Genomic DNA, 19,276 nt, shown 5'->3' with positions numbered 1-19,276 from the left:
CTTGGGGAGAGCCGCCTGGCAGCCGATGATGGGCTGCTGGAAGCCCACACCGATGCCGGCTCCGAAGAGCACGGGGAACAGGATGAGGGAGCACCTTGGGGGTATCCGGCGTGATGGTTGTCAGGAGGCCGGCCCCGATCAGCATCGGGACAGTTCCTAAAGATCATGAACGGCGTATAGTAGCCGACCAGGACACCGCGAAGACCACTGATGACGACGCAGGAAATAACGCAACAACGATGGGGAGGAGGCCCCCACCACCGACTGGGTGGGAGTATGCACCTTTGACGACTTGGAACCACGGTGGCAGGAAGTAGGTCATGATAACCAGGGCACTGGATATGCAGAGGATGTACCAGAATCCGGCCAGGACAGACCGCTGCTTGATAAGCCGGAATGGAACCATGGCGATATCTGCGTAACGGTGCTGGGAATAAGCAAAAACGCCAAAGAGAACGATTGATGTGATGAGGAGCCCAATAACTCAGGGATTATTCCGTCTTCCAGTGCCTACGCAATTTGTTTCTTTTAGCTTATGTTCTATATGGATGGTTCAGGGGAAATGGACAAGGCCTACCTCCGTTATGCGGTGCCCGAAGGGGAGTATGATGACGGTGGCATAAGCAGAGCAGCTCCCGTGACGTGGAGTCGATACAACGTCTGAAGCAACGTTGCCTGCTGCGCAGCCTGCAGTCGGTTCGCTTCGGGAATCCGCAGGGAAAGAAAGACGACGATCAGGACGAAGCCGCCAATGGGCAGATTGATGTAGAAACACCATCGCCGGTTGTCGAGTCTGTCGGTCGAGGACACCACCAAGGACGGGAGCGGATATCATGGCGAGACCTTCCATGGCGCCGATGGCACCGCCAATGAATGATCGCATCCGCAGGAGGCACCACCTGGGCGATGATGATGAGGCCACCAGACAGGATACCCGAGGTGCCCATGCCCTGGATAGCCCGACCCACAAAATGAAGATAGTAAGACTGAAGGAGCAGAGCCGCCACCAAGAACTGCCGATGGTGAAGACCAGAATTGCTGAGACGAACGCCCACTTGGCTTGAAAGATGGTGTAGATACGGCAGAACAGGACCTGGAACCCGCAAGTCGTCATGGAAGAGGCGGGTACTTCGCCAACCAGCCAACATCTTTAAGTGACCGGAACTCACCCGTAATGTGGGACACAGCCGTAGCGATGACATTGACATCCATGGCCACCAGGAACACGGCCATGGACAGTGCGCGGTCAGGCGAACAGAGGTAGACCGTACATGCCTGCGGCTTCTCGGGTGCTGCAGTGGTTGGATGGTCGACTTGAGACTTTCAGGGATCTGCCAGAAAGCGACGACGATTCGATGGTCTTTCCGTCAAGCTGGTCAAACTTGACTACCTTCTCTTGGCGCTTGGTCTTTTGATTTGATGCCATAGCCTCTTCTAACTTTTCATCGTACAGGCTATGAACCCCTGCATGGGAATCATCATCGCTGGTATCATCTCCATTCGCACTGGCCGCGATAGGGCCATGGTTACGGACTTTCAATGAGATTTTTCATATTTGCTGTTACTCGAGTTGGTGCGCCGGTCATCTACGGACTCGAGGTCGCTGCTTGGGCCCCCAGCAGAGCTAGGCATCAATTGAAACAATACAGTGTTGTCTTCACAAGCGTGACAGACACTCGGTCGAGAAAATATGTCTTCCGGCTGAGCTACCCGGCAGCATGACCCCAGTCGGGACGTTACTTGGCGATAGCTCTGTGACCAGATCCCGTTCTTCATCAGTGTCATGTTGGCTTTCACGAATAGGTGACCCCTCTGAGGCCCTCTGGTACCGCCTGAGGCGGCTGAGCATCTGATGCCGCATTCAAAGGCTCTTTACACTCGGCGTGCTGGTCCACGACCGGGTAACCGTTGGTATACCTTGATTGAGGTCGTCAGAGGCGGATGACTGGCATGAGAGTATTTTCCACAAGGGGTCGTACCACCTGATCAGAGTTGGCAGGTACTGCCGAAGGTGTTGACAGAGTCGCGAAGACGACGTCCATTCTACTGGCTGAGGCCCACCTCTCCGTTTGATATCTTAGATCGCCTGCCCGCTGACTGCGAGGGCACCCAGAGCATCCTGTGAGCCTCCTGAGTGGGTCGTGGAGGTGGTCGGTGTTGTTGCCTGAATCTTTGCCGATGAAGGGGGGCCAGAAGTGGGGGCGGCAGGGCGAGGCAGCGACAGTCGCCACGAAGAACACCGAGGATCTGGTATGTGTAGAACCGGCTTGACGAAGGGGTTCCCACGGTGGCTCTTCCCAGCTGTCAGCAGTCAGGAGGCGATCCGCCATGTTCCCAAGGCCCGGGTAGAGGGCATTAGTATGGCCAGATCTTGAATTGTGCCAAGTCGCTGAGACCGGTCCTGCTGTGGACGAAAGAGGGAACAAAGGGGCAGGCCGGACGGAGTCACAGAGTCGAGACATCAAGGAGGGCACCATGAAAGGAAGTTGCCAGGAGTGCTCGATGGAGAGCTTGGGTGTGGCTCGGTGAGTGGTGACCTGACGGGACTCATCAAGGTGCCATGGCAGCTGGAACAGGCCGAGGATTATCTAGGCAATAAGGCGAGGGATGAGGCAACTCGGATCTGTCAAGCGACCCGTCAGGCTCGCCTCATGACTCTGGCCATGCTTCCAGTGCCTTGTTTCACCTATGCAGCATGATGCCTGGCCATGATACCCGTTGCCCTCCGGGCACTTTGCAGCTGCCTGAGTTTCAAGTCGTGAAGAAGGGTCCCACCCGTACCAGGGGAAACGGAAGTGTGTCCTGCCAGGCCATCTTGGGTGCTTACTATGCAACAGAAGGGGGACTGGCCCATTAGGTTTAACATTGGCCGAGTTGCCGCAGTGGATCGTGACATTGACCTTTCTGGATAACGAGAATGCTACCGAGATACCTACCCATCAGGCTGGGCGCTAGCTGAACGCGATTCGTTGCAGTGGGGGTTGTTCATCTGGTTTCGTGAGTAACTCGACATGTAAAAATGACATGAGGGTACCGAAGAAGCTGGGGTAGGCTACCCTGGGAGGGTCAGCGGGGCACTTGTCCACTTAGCACGAACTGTACGCACGGGGCAGCTACGAACCCACGTGCTGTAGGGTACCTGGCGGCTAATTAGGTGCATGGAATTGCCCTGTCTTGGGGAGTAATCTTGTCGAAAGCTTGTCGCTGCCATCCGCTTTCCGACACGTTCTTGCCCACCACAACACATCGCGACAAACCACGGTCCGATGCTCGGGCATGCCTGGAACTCGAGGGTCCAATTTAATGCTGCTACCGAGTCATGCCACATTCCCAATCCAACCCTCAAGGTCCATCAACAGTAAGGGTGATTGATGGAAAATGGATGCCAGCAACCGGCGAAAACCCCTGCTGTCGGTGGGTGTTGACCCCAGAACCACCAGGAAGGCTGAAACCTCGTGGTCCACGCACACGCCCTAAGCGCGATAGAGGTCGACAGCATCATGAGCACCGCTCAATGTGGCTTGGGTGCTCCTGGGGCATTTTGGCCTTTGGCAGTGCCAGTCATGTCGCATTGAACTGATTGTATGATATTGGCGCGTCCATTAACTGGCCAAGCAAGGTAAGCTCCATTAGATAGGCATGTAGCTGACAGTGACAAATCCCATCATATACTCGCTGCCAGCCAATATCCAACATTGCTACCATTCAACGATTGCCCCTTTCGCCCTGTTCTCTCTGTTGTCTCCGACATTTACTATTCGCGTTCCTTGTGATCGCATCGTCCCTCATTCTACCCATACCACATTCTTCTTGACTGCAGAGATACACGCGTGGTCGTTAGCAGAGTTCCATTGGCATTGCCCAGAAACATAGGTTGGTTTGCATATACCCTTAAAACACTGACGTGAGCAGGCTACCGTTTTCAACCATTCGCAAGAAGGCGCAAATCGGCATATATCCTGATCAAGCTGTCTTAACATCCACTTGTACTATCTTCCTGAATCACTGCCATTCTCTGAAAAGATGTCTGCGTCTGCAATCTTCTGGCGTTTCCGCCGAGACCATCATGGACTCTTGGCAGCAATATCCACAGAGTCAGTTACATCAGGAGTCCTTACGGCAATTACTCTAGGCGAAGCTGACCGTGTCTGCCATGTAGTGCGCCGCCACCTGCTTTCCCACGTCGGGTGGATCTGTCTTCAGCGCCAACACCAGATACTTTGGTACGGCGGAAGATCAAGTTTCAGGGCAAATGTCCTGCCAAAGCCTCAGTAAGAGCCATCGTCATGACGGCGTGGGCTCTTGTGAACGTCCATTACTCCGACGCTGAAGACGTGGTCTTCGGTCTGGCGACGATGAACCAAGATCAAGACCAGCCTGAGGGCGAGGAAGACGAGGAACAAGCGCGTCCCGCTGCGCCCTTCCGCTTTTGTTATCAGCCCAACCAGCTCGTGGGGGAAACCCTAGCTTCGTTCGAGACAGGCGAATTCCGTCCCCATTACGGAGAGGCGGTTTCGCTGGAAAGCATCGGCCAATTGGACCCGACATGCTCAATGCGACCAAGTATGACAACCAACTAGTCATTGATGGGGACGCTTCCAGCTGTACCTCGACCCCCCTAGATAGGGTGATGAACGTCGAGGTTAGCCCGACCAGGGCCGGCATCAATGTCCAGGCCTTCTTCGATCTAGCTTGTGTTGGCCGCGATGAGATGCAACGCATCCTCTGCACTTTTGAACACATGGTTCTGCAACTCGCGGAGCCTTCGAATGCGACTAAACCACTTGGGTCGCTCAGCACTATCAGCAGCAGCGATCTGTCGCAGATCGTGGAGTGGAACAAGGATCTCCCACCTCCCTCAGGAAAATGTCTCCATGAACTCATTGCGCAAAGCTCTGAAGAGACTCCGTCTGCCGAAGCTGTATGCGGAATGGGAATGTCATTCTCTTATAAAGAGTTGAGCTGCATGTCGGACAGGTTAGCGGGAACTCCTCATTTGCGCACATGGGGTCAAGCCGGGTAAGGTCGTGCCGTTCATGTTCGACAAGAACCCACTGGTTGTGCCTACGCTCCTGGGCATATTGAAGACGGGAGCCTCCTTCGTCCCGTTCGATCCAGCGCACCAGCCCGAAGACACAGCTCGCCTGCTACAGGCTTGTGGTGCCGACTTCGCGGTCTGCTCCCAAAACTATGAGCACCGATTCAAAGATCACAACGCAGAGGCCCCTCGTGATTGATGCGGGCTTTTTCGAAGCTCTTCCTGTTCTCGATATCGCGCTTCCAGCCGTCAATCCCAACAGCCCGGCCTATGTGATTTTCACTTCGGGGTCTACGGGCGTTCCGAAAAGAATAATATGTTCGCACTCTGCGGCAAGCACCAATATCCTGGCTCACGGCCCACGTGAGACAAACAGCAGTGAGAGCCGAGTCCTCGCCTTCTCCGCCTTCACATTCGATATATCCATCACCGATATATTCACCACTCTCTCGTTTGGAGGCACTCTGTGCGTCCCCCTCAGATCACGAGAAGATGAACGACCTGACTGGCGCAATCCGTCGGATGCGTGTCAATCACCTGGTGACAACACCTACTGTTGCTCAGTTTTTGGACCCCGAAACAGTGCCCACGCTGCAGGTGTTGGTCACAGGTGGAGAGGCTATGACTGACGAGTTCATCGAACTGTGGGCTGATAGAATCAGACTCTTCAATTCTTACGGTCCAGCTGAGTGTACATCGCGGGCGAGTTCCGCAAGAAAGTCACGCGGCGACAAAGGTTCCGTGATAGGAACCAACATGGGATCTGCTCTGTGGGTCACGCAAAGCTCTGACCCCAATGCATTGTTGCCAATCGGTTCGGTCGGTGAACTGGTGGTTGAAGGCAACATCCTCGCCGATGGCTATCTGAAGAACCCAGCCAAAAACGGAAGAAACCTTCATTAAGGCACCTCAGTGGCTCAAGGATGCATTTCCCCAACGCGCCTCTGGCTCTCTCTACAGAACGGGTGATCTTGTCCAGCAAAAGGCCGATGGCTCACTAATCTTCATTGGACGCCGTGATACTCAGGTAAGACAGATTACTGTCATAGCTTGTCGTGATACTAATACTTTCGCAGATCAAAATCCATGGTGTCCGGCTTGAAGCTGGGCATATCGAGGCAAAGATCAAGCAGGAACTCCCCAGTGACGCCAACGTCGTCGTTGGCAAGATTCTCATTGGCGACGACGAGCGGCCTAAGCAGATGCTTTCAGCTTTTATTACCCTTCCTAGTCTTACCCCTGCCCAGGAAACGCCGGGGATCGAGCTGGTGCCCGCGAACCCGCAGGTCCAAGACTTCGTATTCCAGCTGCACAAGACCTTGGTTGCTACACTCCCTTCCTACATGGTGCCAAATTTCATCTTGCCTCTCATTTTATACCTTCGGGATCGACAGGTAAAACCAACCGGAAAGGGCTTCAAGCCTTTGCCAAGTCCTTACCAATCGACAAGCTAAACCAATTCACCGGCTCGACATTCCAGAATGACGGCCGTGTGGAGAAGCCTTTCGGCGATGTCGAGACTGCACTGAGCAACATTTGGGCTTCCATCCTTCGCATTCCACAAGACTCGATCCACAGACAAGACGGCTTCTTCGCACTTGGTGGCGATTCTGTCTCTGCCATGAAGCTTGTCGCCGAAGCTGCCAACCACGAGTACCACATCACTGTCGCAGACATATTCCAGCACTCTACCCTGGCTGAATTGGCCCAAGTGATTACGGGCACTGACGCTGCGACAACACGCCATCAACTTGACGATATTGATCCTTTCGAGCTTATCGGGGGACCAAGTACGTTCCGCTCTATCCGCGATCAGCTTAAGAAGTTGTACCGGATTCCCGTCAGCAGGGTGGAAGATGTTTATCCGACTACTGGAACTGTCGAGGGCATGATGGCAGAGAATATCAATTCCCCTGAAGCTTACTTGCTGCAAGAAGTTCTCAAACTGTCCGATGATGTCGACATCCTCACGTTGGAGGCCGCTATTGAGGCGGTAGTTGAGGCGTACCCGATCATGCGAACGAGGATTGTGCACATCAAGGGCCTGGGAACTTGCCAAGTTGTCATGACCGATGACGATCTCCCGGATGTCGCTCAAGACGATGATTTGAGTACATTCATTGCCCGGGACAAGAGCAATCATATGAGCTATGGTGATGCACTGAGCCGCTTCGCCATCATCCAGGAGCCCAGTGGAAATCGGTACCTGGTATGGACGTGCCATCATGCCATCACAGATGGCCACATGAACCAAGATGCCATTCGCCGAATTGAGATGGCTTACAACGAGCATCCTCTCCCGGCTACCCTACAGTATAACCAGTTCATCAAGTACCTGATGGACAAGGACACACAGGACGCAGAAGACTTCTGGGCAGGACAGTTTGCCGGTTCCAAGGCCTCTTCATTCCCTCAATTTGACGATTCCTATGAACCATCCGTCACAGACTACGTCACCCAGTACTCAGCCTGCCCCGTACCACGTCCAAGTACACCACATCTATCGTCATTCGGGCAGCATGGGCACTTGTGCTCTCACACGTCAGCAACTCGAGCGATGTCCTCATGGGTTCGACACAGTCTGGCCGCGACATGGGGCTTCCTGGCGTCCATGAATGCCTTGGTCCATGCCTCGGTACAGTGCCAGTGCGTATTGTGATTAACAGGGATGAGAACGTTTCGTCTTTCCTGTCAAGGTTCAGAAGCAGTACCTCGACATGATCCCCTACCAGCTCACAGGCTTGCAACATATCCGAAAAGCTAGCGAAGAGGCTGCCGAAGCCATTGGCTTTCACAACATTCTTGTCGTGCAGCCGACGGCGGAGAACAACTCCGCACTCTTCCACCCTGACGAGTCACGCAATACAGGAGACATGCTCAACTTCGGGCTGCTCCTGGAATGCATCCTTGGCCAGGATGATGTCCAAATCCGTGCTGGTTTCGATAAGAACATTCTGAGCCCTACCAAAATTACCATTTTGATCCAGACCTTGGAGCACGTCTTGAAGCTGCTTATGAGCGATTCCAATGCCACCAGCCCGCTTTCAGATCTGGACATCGAAATCCCTCTCGACTTCCTTGTTCCTGAGGGCTTCAACCCGGAAGTGGAGCCCTTAGAGCAGTGCATGCACTGGATGATTGAGGAGCAAGGGCGAAAGCAGCCCGAAGCCCTCATGGTCGACTCGTGGGATGCCCAGTTGACATACCGCGAGGCGAACGAATACTCCGATCGCCTCGCCGGAGTTCTTGTTGGCCTCGGCGTAGGCCCGGAGACGATCGTACCGTTTGCGTTTGAGAAAAGCGCTTGGGCTACAGTTGCCATCCATGCTATTCTCAAGGCAGGCGGTTGCTGCGTCGCGCTAGATATGGCACACCCGCGGGCTCGGCACGAGAAGATCGTTGCCGATACTGAGGCGCAAGTCATTGTTGCATCCAGCAAACATGCTGCCAATATCGACTTAGTTTCCCATGTCATTGCAGTTGACCGGCTGATGTTGGATTCCCTGCCACCACGACCAGACAGTACTCGGATTGACGTTTCACCTTCAAACGCGGCCTGGATTGTTTACTCCTCCGGTTCAACAGGCACACCGAAGGGTTCGATACTGGAGCATCGGTCGCTTTGCACTACCTCCCGAACGAACTCGGATATTCTTAGTGTTGGTCCCTCTACGCGCGCAATCCAGTTCGCGAGCTTCAGCTTTGATGTCGCCATTGAAGAGAACACCATCATCCCCATGTATGGCGGATGTGTCTGCATCCCATCAGACGAAGAGCGTCTCAACGACCTGCCAGGCGCCATGCGACGCTTGGAGGTGAATTGGGCGGATCTGACGCCAACCGTGGGCCGAATGCTCAACCCCGAGAACGTTCCTTGCCTTCGTACGCTGGTGCTTGGCGGCGAAAGCCTCACCAAAGACATCATCGAGACCTGGGGTGGGAAGATAGACCTCTTCAATACGTACGGTCCGAGCGAGTGTTCAATCCAGTGCACATCCAGCAAGCCGCTCCAGAAGGAGGCCACGGGTGCCAACATCGGATGGCCAGCAAACTGCAAGCTTTGGGTCGTGGACCCCGAGGAGCCCAACAAGCTTCTCCCATTCGGCGAAGTTGGTGAACTGCTCATCGAAGGCCCGATTGTAGGACGCGGGTACCTGAAGGAGGCTACCAAGACTGCGGCCGCCTTTATCAGCGGTCTCTCGTGGGCGCCTCAAGGGTCGCTACCCGAGCCACGGCGATTCTACCGCACTGGCGACATCGCCAAGTTCAATCCAGATGGCAGCCTCGATTGCCTGGGACGTCGCGACAACCAGGTCAAGCTTAATGGCCAGCGCATAGAGTTGGGAGAGATTGAGTATAACATCACGAAGCAGCTGCGTGTTCCCGAGTCTGCTCAGGTCGCCGTCGAGGTCTTCTCTCCCGGAGGCTCGGCTAGTCGCAAGCTTTTGGCGGCCTTCATCCAGTTCCAAGACGTGAAGGCTAGTGATCTCGCTATCACGGCAATGTCGGATGCTCTTCGGGGCGATTTGGACGGCGTCAGGACCAGGATCTCCCAAAAGATGCCCAAATATATGGTCCCTGCCCTCTGGGTTCCTGTCTTCAGCCTGCCGATCAACACCTCGGGAAAAGATTGACAGGAAGAAATTGCGCGAAGCCGCTGCTTCTTTCGATCGCGCGCAGCTGAACCTGTACTCGTTGGCTCATACTGCCAAAGAAACGGCCGTGGCTGCGTTTTCGTCGAACACCGAGGCCATCCTTGCTGATTTGTGGGCTACTGTCCTCCAGATCGATGTCGCCAAAGATCCCATCAGCCCGACCGATAGCTTCCTCGACTTGGGCGGTGACTCTATCACGGCCATGCAGCTGGTTGGTAAGGCTCGAGTCGCTGGGCTTGCACTCTCTGTCCCCAGCATCATGAAAGCACCAAAACTTGTCGACATGGCCTTGGCTGCCAAGCGTATTCCCGGCGTCGGTCTGGTTGTTCCAAAGGGTGTGTCTCAAACATTCGTCGAATCGGTCTCGCCTTCAGAGTCCGAGTCAGAGTTCGAGGATGTCAACGCCATGCCTTTGCCAGAGATAACCTTGGTAAGGGAGGCGAGCATCCCGAACAGACCTATGTCTTCCCCACGGCCCAACACAGCCTCCTCAGTTAGAACTGCAGAGACGATTAGGGAGAACACAGTATACCGCCCATTCCAGATGCTGGCTGGCAAGCTCCCTAAGGATCACATCTTGAAATTGCTGTCTGACAAACATGGTTGGGATCCGCTAAGTGTTTTGGACGCCTATCCCACTACGGCCTTGCAAGAGGGTCTCATCTCCTTGACAACGTCAGATGGGAACTCCTACGTCCTGAGAGATGTTTACGAACTACCAGCAGATATCGACCTGGAAGCTTTTAAAACTGCATGGGAGGCTATTGTCGGCGAATACGACATCCTGCGCACAAGAGTCGTCTTCCTGGACGGTGTTGGGTCATGCCAGGTTGTCCGTGACGAATCTATCCAATGGAAGTCGGCGAACGACTTGGAATCCTACCTGGCGGCCGACAGATCTGAGCCTATGGGTTACGGAACGGCTCTTGCCAGATACGCCATCGTTCAAGACGGCCCCAACAGGAACTTTGTCTGGACAGTCCACCACGCCCTCTACGATGGCTACTCCATGGACCTGACGATGTCAGCTGTTGACCAAGTCTATGCTGGCAACACAATGGCTCCCACTCGCCCCTTCCGAGACTTCATTCGGCATCTGCAGCAAGTTGATGCCAAAGCAATGGAAGCTTTTTGGCAAAACCAGCTCAGGGACTTGGAGACGGCACCTTTTCCTGCTGTACCAGCCGGCCATCGGTCGCAGGCTGATACCACTGTCACCCACTCCATGCCATTCTCGTTTGACCGAAGGGCCGGCTTCAACATGGCAAGTTTACTTAAAGCAGCTTGGAGCATTGCAGTATCCAGAATGTCAGACTCCAAAGACGTGATCTTCGGCGTCACTCAGTCTGGGCGTGACCTGGATTTGGAAGGCATCGACATCATGAATGGCCCCACGATCAACACTGTCCCTGTCCGCATCAGAGCTGATCCCCAGCTCACGGTGCAGAACTTCATATCTCAGATCCAGTCCCAGGGCACCGACATGATCAAGTACTCGCACGTTGGTCTGCAAGGAATCAAGAGGATCAGCGACGCGACTAGAGACGCTTGCGAGTTCCAGAACCTCATCGTCATCCAACCGGGAGAGTTGGGAGAGCAGCCGTCATCAGTCTTCCGAAACCACAAGACCGCAACTACAGCGGACTACCTTAGCGGCTTCGCCTTGGTGCTCGAGTGTGCGATCGGTGACGGGGAGATCTCTTTCTCGGCCCACCACGACTCTACGGCTATATCCTCTGCCCAAATTGAAAGACTGCTCCAGCAGCTAGAGCACTTGCTATACCAGCTCCAGGACCGCCGCAACGGCAAGCTGGAAGACATGGAAATGTTTTGTTCGGCAGACCGGCAGGATCTCAGCGCTTGGAACGGCAACTACCCAAGACTATCCACAAGACGATGCACGACATCATCGTCAAGCAGGCCGCCGCCACCCCTGACGCGCTTGCCATCGCCTCTAGAGAAGTTGAACTGTCTTATAAGGAACTCGATGACCACACCAACCATCTGGCCCACCAGATCCAGGCACTCGGCATCGGACCCGAAGATGTGGTGCCCATCTGCATTGAGAAGTCCCCCGAGGCTGTCCTCACTATGATATCTATCCTCAAGAGCGGAGGAGCGTTTGTCCCTCTGGATCCTCAGAATCCGGTTGACCGGTTGCTGGATTTGATCGACCAAGTTGAAGCCAAGGTGGTCGTATTCTCTGTAGCAGACGAAGCACTTGATTCCCACTCTTGCTCCGGCCGATAAAATCACATCCATCATCCTCCCCAGTGCTATCACTGCTTGGGGTCCTCTGAAATCGGATCCAGTCGAGTCTCAAGCTAAACCTTCGAACCTTGCCTATGCTCTTTTCACATCGGGTTCCACCGGACGCCCCCAAGCCGTCGCAGTTCATCATCTCTCGGTCGCATCATCGACATACGGACATGGTATGGCCATGGGCTTCGCCGACCATCCGAAGAGGACGCTACAGTTCGCATCATACACTTTTGATGCCTGTATTGCCGAGATATTCACCGCGCTTCACTTCGGAGGCTGCATATGCATTCCCACAGAGCACGAGCGGATGAACGACCTTTCCCAGTTCATCCGTGACTTCAAGTGCGACTGGGCTTTCTTCACGCCTTCGTTCGTTCGCCTCCTGAAGCCAGAGGATATCCCGTCCATGACTACTGTCGTTCTCGGTGGTGAGGCACTCAACCAAGAGTGCATCAACGTATGGGGCGACAAGGTCCGCTTGATGAACGGATACGGTCCAACCGAAACATGCGTGTTTACAGTCACGCGTACTATCCCTGGCCCCAACGAGCAAGTCGAGCGCCGCCACAAGGCCGAGACTATCGGTCACCCGGTGAGCTCCATTGGCTGGGTGGTTGATCCCAATAACCATGAGCGCCTGACTCCAGTGGGCTGTGTCGGTGAACTCCTCATCCAGGGACCCAATGTCTCTCGCGGTTATCTCAAGAACCCGGAGAAGACGGCCGAAGTGTTTGTCGGTAACCCCAAGTGGCTCCGGGCTTTTGGTCACACGAAACCCGAGCTTCTCTACAAGACGGGCGACTTAGTCCGTCAAGATGTTATCGATGGTACCCTTACATACCTGGGACGCAAGGATAACCAGACCAAGGTCAACGGTCAACGATTGGAGCTTGGTAAGTGACTAGAGTATACGGGCTTGAGGTTTGATCTAACAGTGTTGCAGGCGAAATCGAGACGCAGCTCAAGCTAAAGGGTGCCGATGTGGAATCGGCCATTGTATTGGCTGGCAAGACTAAGGTCGACAAATCCAAGCAGACCTTGGCTGCTTTTATCGAGTTCCAAGATGGCACAGAGGAGACCCCTGGTTTACTGATGAAGACGGATGATGAACTTCGCGCTAGATTCGAGGAACTCGACAGCGCGATGCGCGCGACTCTGCCCAGATACATGGTCCCCAGTCTCTGGATCCCCGTCTCCAAGATGCCCATCATGGCCGCTAGTGGCAAAACCGATCGAAAGTGCCTCAAATCACTATTCGATGGACTGGATGCGGAACAGGTCATGATGTACTCGCTAGAGGCTCCCGAGTCGTCCCTGGCCACCCCACGAGAGGCATCGACCGACATCGAGAAGACCATGCTGGATCTCGTCGCTCGCACCCTTGCGAAAGACCCCGCCGCCATACATGTCAACGACAGCTTCTTCCGTCTCGGTGGAGATTCCATCACGGCCATCCAGCTTGTTGCTGCCGCGCGAAGCGCTGGCATCACGTTGTCCACCGAGGACATCTTCCGCTACAAGACGATTGCTAGTATCGGCGCCAACATCCAACATGATGCCCGATCCGGAGCGAGCTCTAATACAAAAGCTGTGGTGCCCTTTTCTCTCGTGCCTAAAGCCATGTTGGAGACGTACTTGCAAGCCGTCAAGGAGCAGCACGGGCTTGATCGGGAATCGATTGCTGACCTTTTGCCCTGCACTCCGCTACAGGAGGGAATGCTGTTCTTGACCATCAAAGATCCTGAAGGTAGGAAAATGCGCATCGTTTGAACACTGGTTCGTTACTAACTTCCTGTCCAGCGTATGTACTCCGCGAGGTTTACCGCCTTCCCTCCAAGATTGACATCGCCCGCTTCAAAGCCGCATGGGAGCAGGTCATCCAGGATGTGGGACTGCTCAGGACACGGATCGTCAGCTTGGGTGAAGATGGGTGCTTCCAGGTTGTCATGACCCAACAAATCGAGTGGCACACCTCCACCAAGGTCCAAGAGTATATCGACGGCGACAAGCAGCACCACTTCGGGTTTGGCTCCCCTCTTGCGCGTTTTGCCATCATCGAGACGCAGTACACCGGGTGCTACTTCATCTGGTCAATTCACCACTCACTCTACGATGGATGGGCAAAGACTCTCATCATGCAGAAAGTAGAGCAAGCCTACAGGGGCATGGCGCCCCAGCTAAGTATCAGTCCCCCGTTCAACCGCTTCATCAAATACCTCCAAGGGACAGACGCATCTGAGGAGAAGGCATACTGGACGGCTCAGTTCTCTGGTCTCGAGGCTCAGTCCTACCCAAGATTGCCGTCAGTAGCCTTTGAGCCTATTATTGATCAGACGATCACTATTAAGATCCCTCTCATGCGGAAGCCGGACTCTTCGTTCACCCTTGGCACGATCTTAAAGGTAACCTATCAGAACTTCTCTAGCCTCCCTACTACAGATCCAATGCTGACTGATATCACTTCAGGCTGCGTATGCTATCGTCTTAGGCCGATACACCGGCGCCAACGACGCTCTGTTTGGTGTCATTCAAACGGGTCGCAACGTCCCAATTGAGGGCATCTCTGACATGATCGGACCGACTATCACCACAGTACCTCTGCGCATCCAGCTCGATAACGACGTGTCAGTAGCCAAGTTCCTCGACGGAGTCCAAACGCAAGCGACCGACATGATCCGCTTTGAGCATACTGGACTTCAGCATATTGCCAAGATGAGCGGCGAATGCCGCGAGGCATGTGCCTTCCAAAACATCATGGTCATCCAGCCCGATACCAAGCTGGGGTCAGACTTCCTGGGCGCTCAGAGCATCGACGTCGAGGACAAGGGATTCCTTCGCTTCGGCATGGGTCTTGAGTGCGTCCTTCAGGCGCAGTCGATCGAGATCACCGGCGGCTACGACCAGCGCCTCATCTCCAAGGCCCAGATGAGCCGACTCCTGTTCCAGCTCAGAACGGCAGTGCAGCAACTCTCCGAAGAACCCGACATGCTTGTTCACGATATTGATATTGTGAGCCCGGAAGACATGGCTGAGATGGCGGATATGAACGAAGAGCTGCCCGAGGATATCCACGACCTCACGCACGATGTTATCCACACGATGGCTATGCAGCGCTCCGACTCGATGGCCGTCAACGCTTGGGATGTAGACTTCAAGTATTCGGAATTGGATCAGCTGTCTACCAAGCTCGCTCACCATCTCAAGACGCTTGGCATCGGCGCGGAAACCGTAGTACCCCTGTGTTTCGAGAAATCCGGCTGGGCGGTTGTCTCTGTTCTCGGTGTTATGAAGGCCGGTGCTGCCTTTACGTAAGTCACTAATCCCTTCCCCGTTTAAGAGTTGCACTAACGGTTTTTGTTACAGTTTCCTTGACCCCGCCTATCCGATGGCTCGTCTCAACGAGATTATCCACCAGGTCAAGGCCAAGGTGATCCTTGCGTCCCTTGATCAGGCGCCTCTCTGGAGGAACTCCAGCGTACCAGTGCTGATCATCGATAATGTTTCTATCGAGTCCCTCCCTACACCATCACGCATTCTTCCGGTGGATTGCACGCCGCAAAATGTTCTCTATGTTATTTTCACTTCGGGTTCGACCGGCAAGCCCAAGGGCTGTGTCATCGAACACCACTCCTTCCTTACGTGCGCTCGTGCTCAGGCCGCCCGATCGGGAATGACAGAGTCGAGCAGAGTCTTGCAGGGCGCTTCCTACTCGTTCGATGTTAGCGTCATGGAGATGCTCACGGCGCTGACAGTGGGTGCTTGCGTCTGTGTGCCAAACGAACGCATCAAGAAGCGCAGTGTGGTAGATGTCATCAATGACTTCCGCATCACTTGGGCTTTCCTTACCCCTTCGGTCGTCAAGTTCATTAAGCCGTCCGATATTCCCCATCTGAAGACGCTGGTTCTCGGTGGTGAGGCGCTCACCACTCAGAACATCAAGACGTGGGCTCAGCATCTCACCCTCATCAACGGCTACGGGCCCTCTGAATGCACCATTGCAGCGACTGCCAACCGCATCACCAACCCCGACGAAGATCCAGCCAATATTGGCAAAGCACTGGGTGGTATCTGCTGGATTGCAGACCCCGATGACCACAACAAGCTCGCGCCTCTGGGCACGATTGGCGAATTGCTGATTGAAGGCAGCATCGTTGCTCGCGGCTACCTAGACAACCCGGAGAAGACCGCGGAGGTCTTCGTCGAGAACCCCACGTGGGCCAAGACCATCGGCGGCAAGTTGAGGAGGCTCTACAAGACCGGTGATCTCGCCTACTTCAATGTCGACGGTTACATCATGTTCTGCGGCCGGAAGGACACCCAGGTCAAGGTCCGCGGTCAGAGAATGGAATTGGGAGAAATTGAGACTCATCTCACCCTCAACAAGAACATCCAGCATGCCATGGTCATGTACCCGAAGGCTGGCCCCTGTCGTCGACAGCTTGTTGGCATCGTTTCCATTGCCAAGCTGGGAGCGACGACCAACTCCAGTGCCATGGTGGAGATGATCGATTCCCATCAGTCTGTCAGTGCCGCCGAGGAGATGGCACTGATCAGCGCCCATCTCGCCACTGTAGTCCCTACCTACATGGTTCCTCAGATGTGGATCGTCATCCGCAGCTTCCCGCTTCTTCCGAGCGGTAAGTTAAACAGGAAGCGCGTAGAACAATGGCTCGTCTCGATGGATAACGACACTCATCAACGAATCGGTGCTCTCGCCAACGGCCTCCGAGTCCAAGGCCCGACGACTCTTGCTGAGCAGAAGATCCACAAGGTTTGGGTCGAGGTACTTAAGTTGCCGGCAGAGGAAATTGGTGTTGGGCAAGAGTTTACTTCGCTCGGTGGCGATTCCATTCTGGCTATGGTGGTAGTCAGCAAACTGCGCGCTGAAGGGTTCCAAGTGACCATGACCGATGTCGCGAGTGCTCGCACGATCTCCCAACTCGCCTCTCGTATTGCACGAGAAGACTCCGGGGCCAATCAGCTCGTCAGCGCCTTCGAGGACCCCATCGAAGAGCTCTTCGAACTCTCGCCTGTTCAACAGTACTATGCCAACCATGCGCTGAACGACGACTACCTCTCTAACGAGACGAACAAGCGGTTCAATCACACGTTCTGCTTGACCGTCAAGAAGCCTCTTGATGCCGCTCTTGCGCGAGAGGCGCTGGAGGCCCTGATCAACCGCCACTCGATGCTGCGCGTCCGCTTCCAGAAGGACGCCACCGCACCTTGTGGGTGGAAACAGTATATCTCACCCGACTTCGCCGGGTCCCATCAATTCCGCTCTTGGGAGGACACCACATTAGAAGAGGTCAAGCCGAGTGTCGAAGAAACTCGCCAGAGCTTGAACATGGAAGACGGTCCGATCATGGCTGCTGACCTCGTGACAATCAATGAGCATGAGCAGTATATGTTCATTGTCGCGCATCACTTGGTTGTTGACTTGGTTTCGTGGAACACTATCCTCAAGGATCTCGAAGAATACCTTGCCACTTCGACTTTTACTTCCGAAGCACCATACCCCTTCCAAGCCTGGGTCAAGAAGCAGAAGGAGTATACCATTCGCAACTTCCCTCCGGAGAAGGCGCTCCCTGTCCGGATACCGAAGCCCAACTACGCTTACTGGGGAATGGAGAACCGCATCAACATCTCCAAGGACACCGAACATTCCTCCTTTACCCTGCCCGAGCGCGACACGAAGGCACTGTTGACGGCGTGCCAGAAGTTGTACGGCGCCGAGCCCATGGATATTCTCAGCTCGGCCATGTCGCACGCCTTTAGCTACATATTCCGCGACCGCTCGACGCCACCCATTATGCGATACAACCATGGACGCGAGAGCATCGGCGGCGTCGATGTCTCGGGCACGGTCGGCTGGTTCACCAATTTGTCGCCACTGCATATCGCCGTGCACAGCCGCGACGACAGTATCGCCGTCCTCCGCCGCGGCATCGAGACGCGCAAGAAGCTGCCCATGAACGGCCTGGGCTACTTCGCCTCGCGGTACTACCACCCCGGTGGCCGCGCCGCCTTCGCCTGCCAGGACCGCATGGAGGTCTCCATCAACTACCTCGGCGTGTCGGACGGCCAGGCGCGCAACGACAACGAGGCGGGCGGCTTCTTCGACATGAGCCAGGCCATCGAGAACGGGCTTGGGGCGGATGGGCAGGAAGTGAAGTGCTTCAGCTTGGTGTCGGTCAGCGCCGAGGTGCGCGAAGGCAAGTTCCACATCCAGTGCGTCTGGAACAAGCACATGCGAGCGCAGCCGCAGATCCGCAAGTGGCTCGCGGGCTACTACGAGCAGGCGCTCAAGGACGTGGCGTACCGGGCGGCCAAGGCGCTGCAGGCGGCTGGGGTGGCGGAGAAACAGCTGGAGGAGGGGATCAAGCCGTTGAGGCGGGCGGCGACGTCGCCGGCGGCTTTGACGGATTTTTGAGGGGGTTATTGCTATGGAATGAGGGGAATATAGCATAACTGATTTGCTGTTTTGAGATATTTCTTTTGGTCTACAATTCTATTAGGGGAGGAGTTTTGGGCTTGTTCTTGTTGGGTTTGGATTTTGGTTTGGCTAAAGGCGCATTGCGGGCTTATTGGGATACATGTGCGGAAGCAGCACATTCTTCTGGTAGATTTTCGTATAACAACTTTTACATTCTATTTTAATGCATCCCAGAAGCATTCTCAACATTGCTTGTTATGAACATAAAATTAGCTCTGTCACGTCAGTTTCTCTAGATAAGTCCGCAAGTGGCTTGGTTCCAGAATGTCGCGCTCATGCGTGGAAGCTAAATTGGCAAAAGGGGGTGGCAACAGGGGTAAGATGCGCCACAGCATCCAGTCGCACAGCCACTCGATGCTGTTTTTGTTCTTTTGCAAAGGTGATGCAGGCAGCAGGCTCGTCTGGCAAACACGCGGATCCACTGCATACTCCGTACTTAGGCTAGCAATGGAAGGTACGCCACACCATCAAATTGCACCGCCACGCCATGTAAAGCTGCTATTCCTGCTTTTGCGAAATTACATGCAAGTCTCGCCTTGCGCGTTTCGGCAATACCCGTGAGCTGCTTTTGCGCAATGCCCCCAGAACACGAACACGGCATCATCCGCCAGTCAAAGCGCGGACACAAGGTACCACGTGGGGTGCGGTCACTGTATCATGCTGCATATACTCGCAACAGTAAGCTGCAGAGTGGTATCTAGATCCACTTTAGAGACAGTAAGCCATGTGTCTCAGGTCTTTCGGGCCAATCAGCGCTCGGTACATTGGATCGTGTGCTACAGTTGTCTAGGATATACCCGGACTTGAAAAGTCAGGTACTGGAAT

The 19,276-nt window shown here is 54.6% G+C and overlaps 2 protein-coding genes across 2 annotated transcripts; one reads left to right on the top strand and one right to left on the bottom strand.

The window, feature by feature from the left end:
* Window positions 1-1,931: 1,931 nt before the first annotated feature.
* On the bottom strand, window positions 1,932-2,814 carry PG985_010398 (uncharacterized protein; the record flags this gene model as incomplete). The annotated part of the gene is made up of 2 exons (XM_066830166.1): window positions 1,932-2,588; window positions 2,782-2,814. 2 exons carry the CDS (start codon window positions 2,812-2,814, stop codon window positions 1,932-1,934), a joined length of 690 nt encoding a protein of 229 aa, XP_066682556.1.
* A 1,209-nt stretch (window positions 2,815-4,023) lies between these two features.
* Window positions 4,024-18,388, top strand: PG985_010397 (peptide synthetase; the record flags this gene model as incomplete). Its single annotated transcript, XM_066830165.1, has 15 exons — window positions 4,024-4,094; window positions 4,160-4,563; window positions 4,623-4,921; window positions 5,016-5,174; window positions 6,115-6,432; window positions 6,519-7,498; window positions 7,619-7,673; window positions 7,735-9,612; window positions 9,668-11,498; window positions 11,543-11,883; window positions 12,011-12,848; window positions 12,899-13,702; window positions 13,756-14,357; window positions 14,422-15,263; window positions 15,319-18,388. The coding sequence occupies 15 exons, from the start codon at window positions 4,024-4,026 to the stop codon at window positions 18,386-18,388; spliced, it is 12,492 nt and encodes a 4,163-aa protein (XP_066682555.1).
* Between the last annotated feature and the right edge of the window lie 888 nt (window positions 18,389-19,276).

This window comes from Apiospora marii (assembly GCF_038362585.1).
Source record: "Apiospora marii strain CBS 49790 chromosome Unknown utg000006l_segment0_segment0, whole genome shotgun sequence".
In the NCBI taxonomy this organism is placed as follows: domain Eukaryota; kingdom Fungi; phylum Ascomycota; class Sordariomycetes; order Amphisphaeriales; family Apiosporaceae; genus Apiospora; species Apiospora marii.
This window is presented reverse-complemented; position numbering and strand designations above follow the sequence as displayed.